A 22,755-nucleotide genomic window follows, 5' to 3' on the forward strand; every position below is an offset into this window, starting at 1 on the left:
TATGCTTCCAACTATACGACATTCTGGAAAAGGCAAAACTATGGAGAAACAGGGGTGCCTGGGTGGCTCAGTCATTATAGCATCTGCCTTCAACTCTGGTCATGGTCTCTGGGTCCCATGCTTCAGGCTTCCTGCTCTGTGGGGAGTCAGCTTCTCCGTCTCCCTCCTCCCCTCTCCCCCTCAGCCCCTTCTACTTGTACTCTCTCATTCTCTCTCAAATAAATAAATAAATGAATTTTTTTAAAAAAAAGAGAGAAAGCTAGAGGCATCACAATTCTGGACTTCAAGTTATATTACAAAGCTGTAGTAATCAAAATAGTATAGTACTGGCACAAAAATAGACAGATCACTACAACAGAATAGAAAACCCAGAAATAAACCCACAATTATATTGTCAATTAATCTTTGACAAAGCAGGAAAGAATATCCAATGGAAAAAGTCAGTCTCTTTAATAAGTGGTGATGGGAAAACTGGACAGCAACATGTAAAAGAATAAAACTGGAGCACTTTCTTACACCATATATAAAATTAATTCACAATGGATTAAAGACCTAAAATGTGAGACCTGAAACCATAAAAATCCTAGAAGAGAACACAAGCAGTAACTTTTGACATAAGCAGTAGCAACTTCTTTCTAGATACGTCTCCTGAGGCAAGGGCACCAAAAGCAAAACTAAACTATTAGGACTACATCAAAATAAAAAGTTTCTACACAGGGAAGGAAACAATCAACAAAACTCAAAGGCAACCTATGGAATGGGAGAAGATATTTGTGTAAATGATGTATCTGATAAAATGTTTAGTATCCCAAATATATAAAGAACTTATAAAATTCAACATCCCAAAAACAAACCAAAAAAGGGGGAAGAAGATATGAACAGACATTTCTCCAAAGAAGACAGATGGCAATAGACACATGAAAAGATGCTCTTTATCACTTATCATCAGGGAAATGCAAACCAAAACTACAATGAGATATCACCTCACACCTGTCAGTATGGCTAAAAACACCACAAAAAACAACAGGTGTTGGCAAGGATGTGGAGAAAAAGGAGGCCTCGTACATAGTTGGTGGGAATGCAAATTGGAGCAGCCACTGTGGAAAACGGTACAGAGGTTTCTCAAAAAGTTAATCACACTACTAGGCATTTACCCAAAGAACACAAGAACACTAATTCAAAGGGATATATGCACCCTTGTGCTTATAGCAGCATTATTTATAGTAGCCAAGATATGGAAGCAGTCCAAGTATCCATTGACTGATAAATGGATAAAGATGTGGTATGTATATACAATGGAATATTACTCAGCCCTGAAAAAGAATGAAATCTTGCCATCTGCAGTGACATGAAAGGAGTTAGAAGGTATAATGCTAAGCTAAGTGAAATAAAGTCAGTCAGAGAAAGACAAGTACCCTATGATTTCACTCCTATGTAGAATTTAAAAAACAAAACAAACAAGCAAAGGGGAAAAAAATGAGAGAAAGGCATATTGGGAAACATTCTCTTAATTATAGAGAACTTATGGTTACTAGAATTATAGAGAACTTATGGTTACTAGAATGGGGGAGATGGCTGAAATAGGTGATGGCGATACAGAAGTGCACTTGTGATGAGCACAGGGTGATATATGGAAGTGCTGATTCATTATACTGTACATCTAAAACTAATATATTAGTTATATACAACTATAATAACAGTTAAGTAACTGGAATTAAAATTACAATGTAATATAAAAACAAAAACAAATTTTAAAAAATAAAAACAAAATAAAATCAGGAAAAAAAAAAATCCTCCAAGTGCTGTCAGACCAAAGGGCAATGAATGAACTGACAAGCTAAAAAAAGAAGGCTATGAGGGAAATTCTCATGTAAAACATGAGAATAAAGTAAGGAGACAGGTAGCTGAGTTAATGTCATTAAACCAAAATTAGAAAGATAAATAGCACAGTTTTTCCCAAGCAAATGGGACTCTCCACCTTCCCCTCCTTCAGTCTCTAACTTCTAGCGTGCCGAGTCAAAAATCAGGTAAGTTAGCAGCATCCACAGCAAAAATTGGGTTGCTAAACATTTAACACAGACTGTAGAGAAAACCCCAGAAACACTAACCAAGGCAAAAATGAAGTAAAAGTAGAGAGACAAAGGGATCACTTTACTTTTGGTAAATTTAATGACTGTAAAAGCTGTTCACGTAGCAGCAAAGAGATACATTTTCCATTTGACATAAAGTTGCTTTACCACTTGCAGCTTGTCTCCAGAGGTTCTACCTCTTTCATTAGTGACCAGTCATATCTCCCTTCCTGTTGGGAAGGACAGCTCATGTCAACTCTAACACCATCCACTCAGGTCAGCAATATGCTGAGGAGTCCTTCAGGGTGGTCCTGCAGAGAACATGTCCTTTAAGTGTCTGAGAGCTGGTGGACGTGATCTGAAAGAAAACCAGTCAGAAGAAAACAAGGTAACCAGGACTGCACTTGAGGGTCTTAATGTGGGGCCTCCTGAGGAGAGGCCACCAACAGGGATCTAATGGAGGTGGTGTCAAGCAGAGACTGCATGGTTCCCATGTGCCCCCAATCCTGGAAGGAAGAGACATCTAATACAGTGGTAATATGTATAATTTAAGAAGTCTAATAGTTAAGTCCCAACTACCACTTCCCCTTTTTCTCTTGGGAGATGGCTCTTCTCTAGCACCAACCGTAAGTTTCTGGTATGAGCTGCCCATCATAGACCCTGCTCTCCTAACCCCAGGGGTAAGCTGTGGTTTAGGCTTACTAGTCAAATACTTCCTTAGGATATTTATGACCAAAATTTGGCAAGAAAAACTCTCTCTTTCTCTCTAATTGAGAACTGAAAGAATGTGACCCCAAAGGAGCTTTCAGGAGAAGACCAGCAAAAATAAGTAACCAAGGATAACTTCAAGCACTGAAAAGTGTCACAAAGATAAAATGGGCTGATGTGATAAAGGGAAACTGTTTTAGCTTCCCTAAAGAGGCTTTTCAAGGAAGTGACATTTCAGAGAGAAACTGAAGGTTAAAAAGACAGCAGTCACATAAAAATCAAGAGCCTCCCAAACAACACAACATGTGCAAAGTCTCTGACACTAGAACTAGGTCTGAGGAGCAAAAAGGAGGCCATCAAGGCTAGAGGAAAGAGATTTAGAAGAATAGAGGGGGCAGGAGGTTGGAAAGGTTGCTAGGACAGATCGTATAAGGCCTCAGACACTGTGTTTCATGCTGGTTCCAATGAGAAACCATTGGGGCAGCCCCGGTGGCGCAGCGGTTTGGCACCGCCTGCAGCCCAGGGTGTGATCCTGGAGACCTGGGATCAAGTCTCACATCGGGCTCCCTGCGTGAAGCGTGCTTCTCCCTCTGCCTGTGTCTCTGCCTCTTCCCTCTCTCTGTGTCTCTATGAATAAATAAATAAATAAAATCTTTAAAAAAAAATAAACCAATGAGAAACCATTGGAGGGCTTAAGCAGAGGAGTGAGTGATCTAATTAAGAAAGGCCACAGCAACTACTGTGGGGCGGACAGACAAGAGGGCAAGGATGAAAGTGGGGAATATGAAGCCTTTGGAATTTCCATGCACTGCTGGGGGAGTGCACTATGGTACCTTTACTTTGGCTGGTTCTGTTATATGCACTCTATGACCCAGCAATTCTAGGCCATATATCCAATAGAAATGAATACATATGTGCACTAAAACACATGTACAGGAATAGTCGTAGCAATACCATTCATAACAGCTCCAAAATGGAAACAACCAAAATAGCCATCAATAGTACAACACAGGGGCAGCCCGGGTGGCTCAGCAGTTTAGCGCCGCCTTCAGTCCAGGGCGTGATCCTGGAAATCCGGGATAGAGTCCCACATCAGGCTCCCTGCATGGAGCCTGCTTCTCCCTCTGCCTGTGTCTCTGTCTCTCATTAATAAATAAATAAAATCTTTAAAAAATAAAAAATATAAAAATAGTACAACGCATAAACAAATTCTAATATATTCATGGATAAATATTATCACGGATGAACTGCACAACATAAGACTGAGGAAAAGAAGACAAGCACCAAAAATACACACTGTACAATTCAATTTTGTAACAAAAATACACAAAACTAAACAATGGTATTAGAAATAAGGATGTAGAGGTGCCTGGGTGGCTTAGTTGGTTGAGCATCTGACTCTTGATTTTGGCTCAGGTCATAATCTCAGGGTGGCGGGATTGAGCCCCACAATGGGCTCCATGCTGAATGTTGAGCTGCTTGGGATTCTCTCTCCTCCTCTGCCTCTCCCCTGCTCTCTCACACTCTCTCAAAAAAAAAAAAAAAAAAAAAAAAGAAGAAAAGAAGAGGGAGAAGAATAAGAAGAAAATTACGATGTAGGGAAAAAGAGTGATGAGTAGGAATATGAAGGCCTCTGAGGTTCTGAAAATAGTCTATTTCTTGATTCATGTGGTAGTTACTGGGGTAGGATCACTTTGTGGTAATTCATCGTATTATAATATGGGCAATTTTCTACATTTATGATATGCTTCAATAAAATAATTCATCTTTAAAATACAGAAGCAGAAAATCCTGAGAAGGCTGCTGAAATCTCCTAGCCAAGAAATGATGATAGTTTGGAGACGTAAAGAAATAGGCAGCTTCAAGATACATTCCATAAGCGAGCTGAAACAGATGAACTGCTGATAAAGAACAGGAAGGTGAATATCTAGGATGAGCCCTACATTTTTAGCTTGAGCAACTGAGTATGCCATTTACTGAGATGGGGAGGGCTTAAAAAGAAGAAATTTGCAATAAAAAATTATTCTATTTTGGCTACATGAAGCTTAAGATGCAAAAGAGAAAGGATATAAATGTAAATCTTGAGAGGATGAGAAGGGATGGAAAGGAAAATATACAGGGACAGTGAAACAGAATATGAAGATGTTTCCTATAAAGTCCCATATGACTGGACAGCATGTATGAGTAGGGATGTGAATGAGCCAGTGGAAATAATGAGACAATAAGGCTTCATCTGATTATATTGCTTTTCTTCATGAAATATGAGGCAAAGATATCAGCTGAGATAAGGTTTAGATAGGTGAGTAAAGATTTAAGGAGAAAAAGTAGGAAAAGTCAATTTATTAGGAAAATATAGTAGGATCAGGATTTCAGAGTCATGCTGAGTGCTCATGTAAGTTTCATCATCACAAATTTGAACTGAATGCAGCTGGATTCATGTGACAAAGACTGTTATTTGTCTCCCAACACTTCTCCTCTTCCTAACAAAACCCAATTTTTAGCTGGGCATCTGATCATTCAGAATGAAGACCACACTTCTCAGCTTCTTTGCAGCCTGATATAATATGTTATAAAAAGTGTAGGGAAACTCCCACAAACTGCCCTGAAAGGAAGAGAGTATGCCCTTTCCTGCTCTTCTTCCTTCCTGGAAGAAGGAAGAAGGAAAATATTTTTCCTGCTAGTTAGAATATGGACATGGTAGCTGGAGCAACCATCTAGGATCATGGGATAACCTTAAGAATGGAGACCACACACAGCAGGGCAAAAGATAGGAGCCTGGACCCCTGATGATCACAAAACCATCCCAATCACCAGTTCTGAACCTTCCATATCTAGATTTTTATGTAAAAGAGAACTACCATATTTTAGGCATTGTATTTTGAGTTTTTAATCACCATCATCTGACCTAATCTATGTAATAAAGATTATCTGTATGCTTTTCCCTAGCAATGTTCAGCTGCTAGGCTGCAAATGCAAAATAAGAAGATAACCACTTTCACCAGGGTTGGGGTTTAGCCAAATAAGCACCAGACAAAAAAGGAGACAAGAAAGTGAAATCTAGGGCACCTAGCTGGCTCAATCGGTAGAGCACACAACCCCTGATCTTGGGATTATAGGTTCAAGCCCCATGTAAGGTACAGGGATTACTTATTTTAAAAACTTTAAAAAATAAATAAATAAACTTTAAAAAAATCGAAATATATGAGTGTATCTATCTCTAGTCTAGAGACTCTCTGTGAAGAGAAATGAGAACAGCAGAGAGGAAGGAACAACAGAGAAACCCACAGAACCTCTGCTCCACAGCAACTTCTTCATTTTGATCCTTCCACTAAATCTTTCCTGTGGGGTTTAGGTCACTTGGGAACAAAAAAGGAGTAGCAAGTAATACAGCATCAACTTTCTACCTTTCTTGACAGATGGAATTTTTCCATTACATAAAAGAATATCGAACTAACAATAAAACCCAGCACACCAACCTCATCCTTTTTTCAAGTAACCCTTAGCTAAAGTGAAAAGAAAGCAGGAGGTGTGAGAAAGTAACTAAAAACCAAAAGCAAACATTCAAGACAAAGAAATAAAAAAACGAAAGTGTCCTAAAAAAACAACAAATGGAGAAGCCTATGAAGAATTATTTCCAAATCAATCACATTGTTGCCTATTAGGAATATTCCACTTAGTAAATTCTTAAAGTAAGACAAAGCTCAGTTGAAACAAAGCCAGAAGGAAATAGGACCAACCAGCAAACTGAATGTGTTTTAAGTTTTTGTCAGATGGACAGAACCGAACATCTCAGTGATGGTAAAATTTCCAGGTCAATCCAAAGAAGTTACATGTCTTCTTCAGCTGAAAGCCACAAACCATGGCCCCCATGACAAGACAGATGTGACAATAAAAGCAAGGACAGAAAGTAGAGTAAAGGGTTAGGCATGAGGGAACAGGACAAAGGATATTATACTGATCAGCATCAGCAGAAAAAAGAATCACCCTCTCTCCATTTCTCTCTTCTGTAGATTCTTCAGACCTCGGTTTGGAAGAAGTGGCTTTATTCCTGCCTACCATCAGTATGTGTCCTGTCAGGCTTTGGTTCTGGGGTAAAGTGGACATGAGGACCAGAAAGGAAAGGAAGATGGCACTAACAGACCTGTACAGTATGATAAGGAGGTAGAAAGAAAGTACAGGAAGGAGGGAAGAAAGGGGAAATCCCACAGCCATTCACCTCCATCTGCTAGTCCAGAACTGAGGGATACCTAGGATATCAGAGACCTTAGAGAGTATGCTCATCTCTGACAGAGAGATGATCAAATCACTCAGAATCACTTACACTTCCTAGTCTCTCTATAGTAGGGAACTGTATGCTACTGCATACTCTAATCTCACCAAATTCCCAAAAAGAATCCTTTAAGACAGAAGAAAGGAGAAGAAAAACAGAAAGGTATTATTAGTTGGGAGCAGTTTAAAATTCAATTCAAGGTGTCCTTTCATTGTTCAGGCTGAGAAGAGATTTTTATTTCACTAAAAAATTTCCCCTGAAGAAATTCCATTCCCCCAAATTATCTAACCCAACATCCATCTCACAATGCAAGCCAAAAGCCCAAAAGGACACCTTACCTTCACCAGTACATAGTCCCCAGGCTGAGCTCTGACCCTGACGTCAGAATTATTAATGTCCTCCATCTCTACATCGGGGAAGATCACTTTAAGGTTTCCATCATTCCGGCCACACAGATCAGTGGCAGAGCGTTTACTGTGCTGCAGAAAGAAGAGACAGTTTATGAATCTGTCACAATTACCAGTTCTGGGATAGCAGAAATTATGCTTTCTCTGCCTCAGATCACTAAGGGTCTTACTTACAGAGCATTCCTTAATCAAGCAGTCACTGAAGTGTTTACTGCTGCTTCACCAACAAGGAGAGTGCATGACAAACTATAGAAACTCAATAAAGTTTTGCTGTCTATATCTTAATAAAGGACTCAATCAGTCTTTGATTAAAGAATCACCTTCCTGGGAATCTGCCTTTGGCTCAGGTCGAAACCGCAGAGTCCTGGGATCGAACCCCACATCGGGCTCCCTGCAGGGAGCCTGCTTCTCCCTCTGCCTATGTCTCTGCCTCTGTGTGTGTGTGTGTGTGTCGTGAATAAATGAATAAAATCATAAAAAAAAAAAAAAAAAAAGGGAATCACCTTCCTTAGGAGTGGACTTCCAACAATCCTGAAGGCAAGGCAATGACATATGGGTGATGCAGGTGGCAAACTGACTTTCACTATACCCAGTCTCATATTAATCACTCGGGAATGTTCTGGGGTTGTTTGGCCTGAGTTACCAGCTTCTAATGAACAGGCAGACATGACACCAGAGTCTCCATCACAACGTATAGAAGACAAGGTCAGGAGAATAATAAAACCATTCTGAATAAGAGAAAAGTTTATTATTGCAAGTGTATTACATTATACATGTTACATGATGCCCTATCTGCGGTTAAAACAAATGGCCATGAAAAAAAAATAAATAAATAAATAAATAAATAAATAAATAAATAAATAAATAAATAAATAATATAAAAATAAAAAAAAATAAAAAATAAAAAAAAAAAACAAATGGCCATGGGGTACCTGGGTGGCTCAATCAGCTAAGTGGCTTTATTTACCTCAAGTCATGATCCCAGGGTCCCAGAATTGAGTCCTACATCGGGCTTTCTGCTCAACTGGGAATCTGCTTTTTTTTTTTTTTTAAGATTTTATTTATTCATGAGAGACACAGAGAGAGAGAGGCAGAGACATAGGCAGAGGGAGAAGCAGGCTCCATGGATCCCAAGGATCCCTGGGAGTCTGCTTCTCCCTCTACCCCTCTCCACTGCTAAAGCCTTTGTCCCTAGATTAGGGGCATTGAAGAGTCACCTGTTATACTGACATTGATGGTGATGACATCTTGCCTGGTACTGTAAATCCACTACATTAACAGCTATAGAAAGTCTGGCTCGGGGTGTGTGGGGGGGTGTACCTGGCTGGCTCAGTCAGCTAAGCATCTGTCTTTGGCTTAGGTCATGGTTCCAGCGTCCTGGGATTGAGCCCCACACTGGGCTCCCTGCTCAGCAGGGAATCTGCTTCTCCCTCTGCCTCTCCCTGCCCAACCCGCCAACTCATGCTCTCTGTCAAATAAATAAAATCTTTTTAAAAAATAAATGAGGGACGCCTGGGTGGCTCAGTGGTTAAGCATCTGCCTTTAGCCCAGGGCATGATCCTGGAGTCCCGGGATCGAGTCCCACATCGGGCTCCCTGCATGGAGCCTGCTTCTCCCTCTGCCTATGTCTCTGCTCCCCTCTTTTGCTCTCTGTGTCTCTCATGAAAAAATAAATAAAATCTTTTAAAAAAATAAAAATTAGGGATCCCTGGGTGGCTCAGCGGTTTGGCGCCTGCCTTTGGCCCAGGGCCTGATCCTGGAGAGCCGGGATCGAATCCCACGTCGGGCTCCCGGTGCATGGAGCCTGCTTCTCCCTCTGCCTATGTCTCTGCCTCTCTCTCTCTCTCTGTGACTATCATAAATAAATAAAGAAAAAATATTAAAGATAAATAAATATTTAAAAAAAATAAATAAATAAAAATAAAAAAAAATAAATAAATAAAAATTAAATGAATGAATGAATAAAACAAATGGTCAAAGACAGTCCAAAAGATAATTTGTTCTTAGAAAAATCAAGCTCCCAGGGCACCTGGATGGCTCAATTGGTTAAGCCTCTAACCCCAGATCTTAGCTCAGGTCTTGACCTCAGGGTCATGAGTTCAAAACTGCATTGAGCTCTATGCTGGGCATGGAGCCTACTTAAAAAAAAAAAAAAAAAATCAAGCTCCAACTTCATACTGTATTCTTCAGTGATCAAAGACACAGGAAGAAGTTTAGTTCTTAAACTAATACTACTTTAGGGAAACACCAGTCAGGTAAGATTTAAAAAGATTCCCCACCATCTCCTTACAAAACACTTAACTAGTTACAAAAGGAAAAGAGTAAATTTTCAGTCAACAAGCCTAGCAGACAACACCTTAATGAAATGTTCAAAATTAATATCACCAGTAATGAGATAATCAAAACCGTATGCCACCCCAAAGGATACAATTAAGAAGAACACAATATCATTCCTTTAATATTCCTGCCTAAAATATATAACCTGAATCTTATCACAAGTATACTCTTTAGACAAACTCAAATTAAGGAACGTTCTACAAAATAACTGGCTCATAATCATCAAGTGACAAGATTATAAAAGCCAAGAAAGACTGAGGAATTGTTCTAGACAGACAGGAAATTAATGTAACATGTGACACTGAAATGAATCTTTTTCCTATAAAGGACAGTTCTGAGACAAGTGGAGAAACTTAAATAGGGTCAGAGGGCTAGATGGCAGATATCTAACAAGATTAATTTCCTGATTTTGATGGTTGTACTTGTAGTTATGTAGAAGAATGTCCCTGTTTATATAAAATATATACTACAGTATTTGAGGGGGTTGAGGGCATTAGTCAACAACTAACTCTCAAATGAGTCAAAGAAAAAAAATTCTTGGTACTATATTGCAACTTTTCTGTAAGTTTGTGATTATTTTACACAGGTTCTGTGATTTGAACAGACCAAAGCTAAAAGAACATTTATAAGACAAACAGGGGGGCAGCCCGGGTGGCTCAGCGGTTTAGCGCCGCCTTCAGCCCAGGGCGTGATCCTGGGGATCCCAGGATCAAGTCCCACATCAGGCTCCCTGCATGGAGCCTGCTTCCCCCTCTGCCTGTGTCTCTGCCTCTCTCTCTCTCTCTCTCTCATGAATAAGTAAATAAAATCTTTAAAAAATTTTTTTTAAAAAAGACAAACAGAAATTGAAACACTGACTAAATATCTGATAATATTAACAAACAATTATCAATTATTTCACATATGATAATATGATGTTGGATTTTTTTCTTTTTTTTTTTTTTTAATTTTTTTTTCTTTATTTATTTATGATAGTCACACACAGAGAGAGAGAGAGGCAGAGACACAGGCAGAGGGAGAAGCAGGCTCCATGCACCGGGAGCCCGACATGGGATTTGATCCCGGGTCTCCAGGATCGCGCCCTGGGCCAAAGGCAGGTGCCAAACCACTATGCCACCCAGGGATCCCAGATTTTTTTTTCTTAAAAGAGTCCTTATCTTAGGGCACCTGGGTGGCATAGTCAGTTGAGCATCCAACTCTGGATTTTGGCTCAGGTCCTGAACTCAGGGTGTTGAGATCGAACCGGGCTCTGTGCTCAATCAAGTCTCTTTCCCTCTCCGTCTCCCCCTCCCACACTCTCTCTCTATAATAAATACATAAACCTTTTTTTTTTAAAAAAAAAAAGAGTCCTTATCTTTTATCTTTTAAAGATGTATATACTAAAACATTTACTGACAAAATACTATGATGTGTAAGTATAATATGTATAATATGATATATAAGGTACTTGCTTCAAAACAATCCAACGGGGGGCAGTAAAGATGAAACAAGATTAGCCATGATTAACACTACTGACAGTTGTTGAGGTTTGTTAATGAGTGCATGGACATTCATTACACTATTCTTTATATATCTATGTATTTTTTTAATTCCCCATAATTTAAAAAAAGGAGGAGGGAGGGAAGGTTTCTTAGAGGCTCTAAAACGAGAAAGACCGAAGTCAAATTCTGGCTCTGCCTTACTAGCTGTATGACCTTCAGGAAATGATTATACTTCTCTGAATCTCTGCTTTCATCTCATAAAAGGGCTAATAATAGCACTACCTCTAAAAACTGTGGTAGAGGGCAGCCCAGGTGGCTCAGCAGTTTAGTGCCACCTTCAGCCCAGGGTGTGATCGTGGAGACCCAGGGTCAAGTCCCACTTTAGGCTCCCTGCATGGAGCCTGCTTCTCCCTCTGCCTGTGCCTCTGCCTCTCTCTGTGTGTCTCTCATGAATAAATAAATAAAATCTTTAAAAAAAAAAAAAAAGAAAAGAAACTAAAGAAAATGTGGTAGGGACTCAATGTGCTAATGACCATAAAGTACACAGTTCCTTTAAAAAAAAAAAGGTCCTCAGTTCCTGGCAGACAGTAAATGCTCAGTATACATGAGTTATCACCATCTTCTCTGCCACTCTGGATATAGGAACCTGAAGTTTTAAATTGACCAAGACTAAAGGAAGGAAAGTCTCCTCTAAAAGAAAGTAAAGATGGGCAGCCCAGGTGGCTCGGCAGTTTAGCGCCGCCTTCAGCCAAGGGCCGGATCCTGGAGACCCAGGATGGAGATCCACATCGGGCTTCCTGCATGGAGCCTGCTTCTCCCTCTGCCTGTGTCTCTGCCTCACTCTCTTCCTCTCTGTGTGTCTGTCATGAATAAATAAATAAAATCTTTAAAAAATAAAATAAAATAAAATAAAATAAAATAAAAAAGAAAAGAAAGTAAAGACTCCCAACTGCTAGCCCTGAAAATTCCACTTATTCTCTAACCACAAGTGAGTACCCACTTATGATAGATGCATAACAAAGAATCTTGTTTTGATTTATTTAATTACCATAGGTTCTCTGTAAAACTGATGATGTCAGAGACACAGATTAGTAAACTTCAGTACTTATTCATTCATTCAAAAGACAAATTAAAAAAAAAAAAAGACAAATACACTATTCTCCTCATTCTGCGAGGAGAGCTGGGAATACAATAAAATGGATAAAATGTAGACTGCTAATAGGCATGCACATGTACAGATCTCCAGAATCACAGCTGATACCCTAAATTACAAAACATTTAGTTAGGCAAATACCTTCTGGGGTATTACACTAGCTCAACATCACCATCCATTGGCCAACTGCCAGTCTAGACCACAGGAAGATACCCTAACCCAGATGATTTCCCTTCTGAAAATTGGAGCTGGGGCTGAGAGACACTATTTTGGTCTGTGAATAGCTAGAACTATACTATGCAAACACAGGAACAACAGGACTGCTGTGCTCTGCAACAAAGATGAAGAAACAGGAAAAGCTGGTCTAAAGAGGAGACAAGAAAGTATGAACCTGAAGGGCTTCCCAGATTGAGTACAGTCCTTTCTAAACACCTGCAGTGTTCCTGCCCTTGGGCTCCACAAGACACCCTTGAAGTACAAAAAAGAATTCCTTTCATCTTAGGCTGAATGGCTTGATGAAATTACTAAATACCAAAGAGTCCTAACAAACACAAATGCCAGGAAATCAGTGGCTTTGATGCTACCATATCCTAAGGCTTGGAAGAGGACTCTTTTTTTCCTCAATCCAAGCCTTGGGAGAAGTCACAGAAAGAGCCCATCTCTCTCCTCCTCCTCTCCAAGGGCTGTAGCATATAGCTTCACGCTCCCAAACTCACCCCTTAATCCATCTGTTTAGTGATCTAATGGCTAGTTTCCCAGGCTTGACCACAGAAGCCCAGAGGAACCCCAAAATTCCTCAAACGCAGTACATTTCTAAGAAAATGTGATGCCTGGCTGGCTCAGTTGGTAGAGTGTGCAACTCCTGACCTCAGGATTGTGATGAGCCCTATGTTGGGTAGAGGTTAATTAAGAATATAAAATCGTCAAAAAAATTTTAAAATAGGGATCCCTAGGTGGCGCAGCGGTTTAGCACCTGCCTTTGGCCCAGGGCGCGATCCTGGAGACCCGGGATCGAATCCTACGTTGGGTTCCAGGTGCATGGAGCCTGCTTCTCCCTCTGCCTATGTCTCTGCCTCTCTCTCTCTCTCTGTGTGACTATCATAAATAAAAAAAATAAAAATAAAAATTTAAAAATAAAAATCTAAAAAGGATTAAAGACAGATAAAAAATGATTCTAAAAACATACATATGATACTGCTTCCAGAAGATGGTACAGACATACTTTTCCCTAACCCTTCTGCTGCTAAGTACAAAAATATCTTTCAGGAATGAAGGAGAAATCAAAACATGATGAAGAAAGACAATCTGCTGCCAGAGTGTCTAAAGGAAGTTTCCTAAACAGAAAGGAAAAGATAAAAGAAGGAAGCTTGGGGGATCCCTGGGTGGCACAGCGGTTTAGCGCCTGCCTTTGGCCCAGGGCGCGATCCTGGAGACCCGGGATCGAATCCCACGTCGGGCTCCCGGTGCATGGAGCCTGCTTCTCCCTCTGCCTGTGTCTCTGACTCTCTCTCTCTCTCACTGTGTGCCTATCATAAATAAATTTAAAAAAAAAAAAAAAAAGATGGAAGCTTGGAAGATCAGGAAGGAAGGAAAAAAACATAATGACATGATTACCTATGCAGAAAATCCCAAGGAAAATACCAAAAAGACTCCTAGGACTACTGATTTCAGCAAGGTCACAGAATACAAGATAAACACACAAAATTCAATTATTTCTGTACAATATAATGAACACAAGAAACACTTAAAATTTAAAAATACAGTAGCAACTATAATAGCTGAAAAAAAAAGATAATCAGGTGTAAATCTAACAAAATACATATAGGATCCTTAACACAAAAATCTGATGAAAGAAATCAAAGATCTAAATAAAAAAAGACATACTGTGTTCCAAAACAAACAAACAAACAAAAAATATACATATGACCTTACCCCCTCCACCAATACCAGCTGGGTAGAACCCACAGAGGCCATGTTGGCTTTTGTTGCTTCTTCTCGAAAGACAGTAATAAGTTCCTCCAAACGTCTTAATTTTACCTCTTCTGGGACATCATCTTTCAATCTGTGATACGCCCGGGTCTTCTATTAAAAAAAGAGAGAGAGGAAAACAAGGACTCATAGAATCCCTTTTTTTATTCCCTCCATTAAATCTTTTTTTAAAAAAAAAGATTTACTTCTTTTAGAGAGAGAGAGAGAGAGTGTGCACGTGAATGTGAGCAGGGGAAGGGGCAAAGGGAGACCAAAAAAGATAATCTTCACGCAGACTCCCTACTGAGCAGGGAGCCTGACAAGGGGCTTGATCCCAGGATCCTGAATCATGACCTGAGCCAAAATCAAGAGTCAAATGCTTAACTGACTGAGCCACCCAGGTGTCTCCCCATAGAATCCATTCCTAAGGTACAGAGGCAGACCAGATTCATTCCACCTACAAATTACAGACATATGTACAGGAATCTAAGCCATGTCAGGAGGGATCTCTAGCTCTCTCATTCTAAGAGAAAAAGGTAACTATGCAGTCAAGTCACATTTGTACAAGGGTTAAATTCTAAATCTAGTACATGAAAATCATGGACTCAAAATTGTTCTTAATATATTTAAGGGATACAAAAGTAACCTTTATATAAATATACTAAATAACTTATGTACCATGTTACTTATACTTAGCACTATTTATAAGACACAAAATGCAAGGAAGCCTAAATGTTTATCAATGGGTTATTAGTAAAACAAATTATGCTTTATCTACATAATAGAATATTACACCAGCAAAAAAGTAATGCAATAACTCAGAGCACCTAGGTGGTTCAGTTGGTTAAGCATCTGCCTTAGGCTCAGGTCATGATCCCAGGGTCCTGGGGTAGAGCCCCAAGTTGGGCCCTCTGCTTAGGGGGGAGCCTGCTTCTCCTTCTCCCTCTGCCTGCTGTTCCCCTTGCTTGTGCTCTATATATATATATATCAAATAATATCTTTTAAATAAGTAACAACACGGCAACTCCGTATGTACTAATATGATTTCTCTCCAAAACATACTCTTAATAAGGTACAGATCAACCTGTATGACAACTTTGGTGTAACAAGAACACATAGGGACGCCTGGGTGGCTCAGTGGTTGAGCGTCTGCCTTCGGTTCAGGGTATAATCCCAGGATCCAGGATCCAGGATGGAGTCCCACATCAGGTTCCTTGAGGGGAGCCTGCTTCTCCCTCTGCCTGTGTCTCTTTCTCTCTGTATGTCTCTCATGAATAAAGAAGAATAAAGAAGAGTGGTTGCCTTCAAGGAAGGAATTCAAAAACTAGGCAATGTAGGAAGAAGGAAGAACAAGGATTTCTCGTTGAATACTATTTTGAACTTTTGAATTTTATATAACGAGCTTGTATTACCTAGTCCAAAAAATTTTTTAAAAGAAAATTTAGGGACACCTAGGTGGCTCAGTGGTTGAGCGTCTGCCTTGGGCTCAGCGCATGACCCCGAAGTCCTGGGATAGAGTCCCATATCAGGTTCCCCACAGGGAGCCTGTTTCTCCATCTGCCTATGTCTATGCCTCTCTCTCTCTGTCTCTCATGAATGAATAAATAAAAATTAAAAAAAAAAAAATTTACCCTTGGAAAGCCTTTAAATTGTCCAAAACCATGGATGAGGTGTATACATGTATGTGTGTGTGTGTGTATAGTTTTTTTTTAAGTTTTATGTACAAAACCTTATAACATAGTTGAAAAAGCTTATAACATAGTTGAAGAACCACTGAGCTAGATAAAAGTACAGTATAAGAGGAAAACCTCTATACCAAAGTGTGGTCATTCAAATGCATTGAGGTGACTGGAGGAATGAGAAATGACCCATGTAAATTCATCCCTGCCATTGAGGAAATGGCAGCTGACCAGAACTATCCTCTCTCTGCAGAAAAACACATTATTCTCCCTTTCCTTATCTCCTTCTGCTTGATTTTCCTGGGAATTTGTTATAAGAGAAAATCTATAGTGGCTATCAGTAGGTTCACTTGGCCTAAAAAAATTAAAACTAAAATAGCTGAGGATGGCTAGTTGGACAAGATTCATCTGTAAAACACATCACATTTGTAAGCCAAACAAGTCCTGCATATTGAGAAATGATTTTAGTTTTCTTATAAGGAGAATAGCGTCCCTATTTCCACATTCCAATTCTAAACAATCTGGGCAGCCCAGGTGGCTCAGTGGTTTAGCGCTGCCTTCGGTACAGGGTGTGATCCTGGAAACCCGGGATCAAGTCCCACGTCAGGCTCCCTGCATGGAGTCTGCTTCTCCCTCTGCCTGTGTCTCTGCCTCTCTCTCTCTCTCTCTGTCTCTCATGAATGAATGAATAAGTTAATTAATTTTTTTAAAAAATTCTAAACAACCTAACATAATTTAAAATATTTTATGAAAACAAATATTGCCACAAGCAACCCATTTTCATCTCAAATCACTGAATTGGATAAAATAGTAGACAGGTTGACTAGAAAAAATAAAGAAATGAGTGGTAAATAAGATCCTAATGGCTTCTCAAGGACTGCCTCACTGCCATTGTTTTTTCTTCCCAGTGTCTACAAGCAACCAGAAACTGGTCAGTAATTATGTCAGTGTCAGTACAGAAGTAGCTTCTCCTCCATTCCAGGGCTTACCTGTCTCATACTGTAAGCAAAAAGGAAGCCCATGTTGTACTGAACTTCCCGAAGCAAAGACACTGTCTGGAGGTGATCTTCCTCTGTCTCACCACAAAAGCCAGCAATGAAATCGCTGCTGAGGCTCACACCTGCAACACGTGACAAATGACAACATGTCACTGCTGCTTACCACGGAGAGAAGCCTTTGGCACTTGTGGGTTACAAAGGGATGAAAAGCAATTGTAAACCTTTCCTGGAGCTGCTAAGCCCATGTGCAAGTGAAACAGAATAGTCATTATAGAGCAAGATGGGATAGGCCTGCTTATCTAGCATGTTCCCATGCCAGAGCCTGGCTTCTCAGTCTATATTCTCCTCAGCAACAGAAAAGGCATTTTTACTTCAAATATTGGATTTAGAGACACAGCAGGAGTCCACATTTTCAAACTGGTCTTTCTTTTACTGGTAAAAACCTTGCAGTACCTCATAAAAACATATACTTTTTTTCTAAAATTTTATTTTTTTATTTGAGACAGCAGGAAGAGAAGCAGAGGGAGAAGGACAAGCAGACTCCATGCTGGGTGAAGAGCCAGATGCAGGGCTTGATTATTCCAGGACCCTAACATCATGACCTGAGCTCAACCGACCAAGCCACCCACATGCCCCCTTTGCTCTTTTTTTTTAAGATTTATTTATTTTAGAGAGAGAAAGCATGCATACAAGCAGGAGAGGGGCACAGAGAAAGGAAGAGAATCTCAAGCAGACTGCATTCAGAGAGTGTGACCTCATGACCCTGAGATCATGACTTAAGCTGAAACCAAGAATTGGATGCTTAACCAACTGAGTACCCTTACTTTTGTGGCTTAGTCAGTTAAGTGTTGGACTCTTGGTTTCGGTTTAGGTCATGATCTCAGGGTTATGAGGTAGAGCCCTGTGTGGTGCTCCACATTGAGTAAGAAGCCCGCCTCTCTCCCTCTCCCTCTGTTCCTTCCCTGGCATGTGCACTCTCTCTCTCTAATAAATAAATAAATCTTTATAAAGCAAATCTTTTATAAATTTTTTAAATAAAATCTTAAAAAAGGGGGCACCTGGGTGGCTCAGTGGTTGAGTGCCTGCCTTTGGCTCAGGTTGTGATCCCAGAGTCCTGGGATCGAGTCCTACATCCAGCTCTCCACAGGGAGCCTACTTCTTCCTCTGCCTGTCTCTGCCTCTCTGTGTCTCTCATGAACATAAATAAAAATCCTTTACAAAAAAAAAAGAAATTTGGAAACAAATGTAGACGTTGTCAACCAAATCTAAATTAAGACTACAAAGTTAATTTTATTAGGAGGAAGGGAAAAGAGAAAAAGGAGTAAGAGGTAAGATAATAGGAAAGGAATTACTGCTAAGTACACATTTTTAAAGATATCAATTGCCCTCAACTAATTTAGACCAAATTAACTTTGCCAGCTAACAAGAAGGAACAAGGTCTGTCCCATAAGTTCAGAAACACAAAGACTATAGAAAAGACATCTCTTTAGCCTTGAGGCCACAAGCTGATCCACACCTTTGTGAATATCTAGCAAGACATTAAAAAACCAGAAAGGAGTAAAATACGAAGAGGAAAATGAAGAAGAGCAAAAGAAGCATAAAGAGTATCATAAGGTAGTATCATAGGCGTTGCCTGTATCTGATAAAAACACTGTGGTCACTGGTAGAATTATGTGCTCAAAAGAATACATTTGTTAAATGTACCTGGAATAGATTCTCTAATATGATGAATTAACTCCACATAAGCTTCTCTTGAATACCTGCAATAAAGAACAAAAAAAGAAAATGCTTAGATGAATTAGTCTTCTTTAAAAGATACTACTATGAATTACCACATATAACCAACCCCTCCTCATCCACACAAGATAGTACAAAAGTAGGTTAATGTATCCAAAAGAACCCTTTTGATCCAAATCCTATAGTGTAACCTAATCTACAGCCCATGAATCTTTAGTTCAAGAACATACATTATTTTAAATAGCTTTTTTAAAAATAAGTAGGGGGCACCTGAGTGGCACAGTAGGTTAAATAATAGGCTCTTTTTGTAAAAAAGATTTTTATTTATTTACTCATGAGAGACACAGAGAGAGGCAGAGACAGAAGCAGAGGGAAAAGCAAGCTCCATGCAGGGAGCCCGATGTGGGACTCGATCCTGGGACTCCGGGATCATGCCCTGAGTCAAGGCAGACGCTCAACCTCTGAGCTACCCAGGCATCCCAAGACTCTCAGCTCTTGAGATCAAGCCCCATGCCAGGCTCTACGCTCAATAAGGAGTCTGCTGGAGATTCTCTCTCCTTCTCTTACTGCCCCTCCCACTCAAGCTTTCTCTCAAATAAATAATCTTTAAAAAAAAATAAGTAAATAGGTAAGTAGCCCTTTTTATTTAGAAAGGACAGATTAAACACTTAAGAGGATCTCTAAAATTGCCAATGTGGAAAACAAGGCAAAGCACTAGTTCCATACAGCTTGCCATTTGTTATCTTACCCCTTCAGTCTTATCTCTGCAATACATGTTAGTCCTGAAGTAAGTGAACACACAAAGATATGTTTAAATTCCAAGACTTAAAAAACTTTAATGTTAGAAGCTGCAAGATTCCAGTTTCAAAAAGAGTGTGCCACATAGTAAATAATTAATAGAAAAACATGCTATAGGCACCTGAGTAGCACAGTCAGTTGAGCATCTGACTTGGTTTTGGATCAAGTAGCGATCTCAGGGTCATGAGATCAAGCCCCGTGTCTGGCTCTGTGCTCAGTACACAGTCTGCTTAAGACTCTGCCCCCTCTCACATGCCCTCTCTCTAAAATAAATAAATAAATCTTACAAAAAAAAAAAAAAAAGAACATACTAAACAAATGACATGAATGATTCAGTCCTTAGTCTATTACTTATGGAGTAAACAGAAGCAAGCTTATATTGTCCATGAGTTCATTCCTAGAACAGATATTTATTGAGCAGCTACTATGTGCCACACACTCTACTACATTCTTAGACATTGTGTGTTCCATAAGAAAACATGGAGAGGTACAGGAAGCCCCCTCCCCAAGCAAGTCTGACCCCCTCCTCATGGCCTCCAATACACGGCTGCTTCCACTCTGGGCTGGGAGGTGGATCTGTTTACAGATGTTGTCTCTCTCATGAATCAGCTGTAGAACCTAATCAGACAAAACATATTAGACATCATCAGAGTCTCACCAAAGAATCCTGCAGAAACGAATGCCATGTCCACTGTTTCTCTACCAAGGTTAATTTTCAAGTAATTAACTGGCCAATTAAATCAAACCTATGAATTACCCAAATCCTTTACTTTTGCTCAAGCAATGCTGTCTGTCCCAGACATTTCATTGATGGCATCTCTGATAAAGAGTAAAGAAAGCAAGCAGAGCTCAGATTCAAGCCATGGGCTGACACAGACAAGAAAGGAAAAATGGTATTTGTTTCATCTAACTTTCAAACTAATTAGCCACTTTAAAAGACACTATCGGGCAGCCCGGGTGGCTCAGCGGTTCAGCGCCGCCTTCAGCCCAGGGCCTGATCCCGGAGTCCCGGGATCGAGTCCCACATCGGGCTCCCTGCATGGAGCCTGCTTCTCCCTCTGCCTGTGTCTCTGCCTCTCTCTCTCTGTGTGTCTCTCATGAATGAATAAATAAAATCTTAAAAAAAAAATTTTTTTTAAAAGACACTATTAAGGGCAGCCTGGGTGGCTCAGCAGTTTAGCACCACCTTCAGCCCAGGGCCTGATCCTGGAGTCCCGGGATCGAGTCCCACATTGGGCTCCCTGCATGGAGCCTATTTCTCTCTCTGTGTCTCTGCCTCTCTCTCTCTCGCTCTCTCTCACTCTCTCCCTCTGTCTCTCGTGAATAAATAAATTTTTTAAATCTTTAAAAAAAAAAAGACACCATCAAGAAACAAACTAGACGGGGCACCTGGTTGGCCCAATTGATGGAATGTGCAACTCTTGATCTCAGGGTTGTGTTCAAGCCCCATACTAGGTGTGGAGATTACTTAAAAATAAAATCCTTAAGGGGCGCCTAGGTGGCTAAGTCGGTTAGGCATCCAACTCTTTTTTTTTTAATTTTTATTTATTTATGATAGTCACAGAGAGAGAGAGAGAGAGAGAGAGAGAGAGAGGCAGAGACATAGGCAGAGGGAGAAGCAGGCTCCATGCACCGGGAGCCCGACGTGGGATTCGATCCCGGGTCTCCAGGATCGCGCCCTGAGCCAAAGGCAGGCGCTAAACCGCTGCACCACCCAGGGATCCCGGCATCCAACTCTTGATTTCAGTTCAGGTCATGATCTCAGGGTCCTGGGGTCAAGTCCCGCATCAGGCTCTGCAGTCATCAGGAAGTCTGCTTGAAATTCTCTCTCTCTCTCTCCCTCTGTCCTTCCCCCTGCCCTTTGTTTGCATGCTCTCTAAAATAAATAAATAAATCTTAAAAAAATAAAATATTTTAGAAAAAGAAACGAATTACTAAAAAAAAGACTTAAAAAATATGCTGACAAAAGATTTATATCAAGAATACATAAAGAGGGACACCTGGGTGGCTGAGCAGTTTAGCATCTGCCTTTGGCTCAGGGCAGGATCCCACGATCTTGGGATCAAGTCCCGTAAGAGGCTCCCCACAGGGAGCATGCTTCTCCCTCTGCTTGTGTCTCTTCCTCTGTCTCTCATGAATAAAATTTTTTAAAAAAGAAAAGAATGCATAAAGAACCTTTAGAACTCAATAAGAAGGCAATCCAGTGGTGAAAAGGTAGGGGTGGGGCCAAAAGACAGATATTTCACCAAAACAAAAAACGAAAAAACAAAAAGTTTTCTATGTAGGCTATACACTCTACACATTGCTAAGGCACTTTGATTAAGTACCTTCCATACTTTTTACCTATTTCCCAACAACCCAAAATAGGAGATAATTACTAACTCCATTTTATAGATCAGAAGATGAGAATCTGACCTTAATGATCTTGAAGACAAATTTTAAAAAATATATCAGTCCTATCTCTGCCCTACCTGGGTGGACTTTAAATCTTTGGTGGAATTAAAGGGCAATACAGCAATACACCACAAGATCCTCTGAGTGAGATTCAAGGACTGCTACCTTCCACTGGGTCCAGCCTTTGGTATGCTTAAGGATACTGAGAAGAGCGTGGCACAGTACACTGTCGATACTCACCTCATCAGGAAAGTCTTTAGGGTGGGGAGAGGTGAAACGGATCCTCATTTCAGGATCTACTCTGGAGACCTGATCCAGAAGGTAAGTGAAGCGAAGGCCCCCTTTCTTGGGTTTATAGTTGGTAGAAAAGCCGCGGCTAAGGTTAGTAGATACTGCATTGTTGAACTGGACCTCTGAACTGTCCTGAAAACTATTAACATTCTGACCAAGAAGTGTCACTTCTTTCAGTCCCTAAGAAAGGGAAAATATACATTGGAAGCAATTTAAAACTTTTTTGATAGTTTCATGCCAAATCACTACTTGGAATTAGTTGAATCTACCAAGAGCCATCCATAAATATATCCTCTTCTATCTTTAACCCAATAATTTCACATTTGGGCATCTTGGCTGAAGAACTGAACTTTAGGGGATCCCTGGGTGGCGCAGCGGTTTGGCGCCTGCCTTTGGCCCAGGGCGCGATCCTGGAGACCTGGGATCGAATCCCACGTCAGGCTCTCGGTGCATGGAGCCTGCTTC

General features: G+C 40.3%; 1 protein-coding gene across 6 annotated transcripts in view; it reads right to left on the reverse strand.

Moving 5' to 3' along the window:
* Nucleotides 1-2,146: 2,146 nt before the first annotated feature.
* Nucleotides 2,147-22,755, reverse strand: part of CDK5RAP1 (CDK5RAP1 mitochondrial tRNA methylthiotransferase) — a 40,926-nt gene continuing 20,317 nt past the window's right edge. For 4 of the 6 annotated variants that reach the window (XM_077872749.1, XM_077872753.1, XM_077872751.1 and 1 more), the window contains 8 exons: nt 22,240-22,470; nt 20,126-20,223; nt 18,775-18,830; nt 17,062-17,192; nt 14,358-14,507; nt 7,958-8,182; nt 7,386-7,526; nt 2,147-2,427 (listed from right to left, as the gene is read on the reverse strand). In XM_077872749.1, the coding sequence (XP_077728875.1) occupies nt 2,347-2,427; nt 7,386-7,526; nt 7,958-8,182; nt 14,358-14,507; nt 17,062-17,192; nt 18,775-18,830; nt 20,126-20,223; nt 22,240-22,470 (1,113 nt within the window). In that variant the 3' untranslated portion in view covers nt 2,147-2,346. The remainder of the gene's footprint in view (nt 2,428-7,385; nt 7,527-7,957; nt 8,183-14,357; nt 14,508-17,061; nt 17,193-18,774; nt 18,831-20,125; nt 20,224-22,239; nt 22,471-22,755) is intronic. The other 2 variants (XM_077872752.1, XM_077872754.1) reach the window with 2 other exon arrangements.

The sequence above is a fragment of the Canis aureus genome, chromosome 26 (genome assembly GCF_053574225.1).
Source record: "Canis aureus isolate CA01 chromosome 26, VMU_Caureus_v.1.0, whole genome shotgun sequence".
In the NCBI taxonomy this organism is placed as follows: domain Eukaryota; kingdom Metazoa; phylum Chordata; class Mammalia; order Carnivora; family Canidae; genus Canis; species Canis aureus.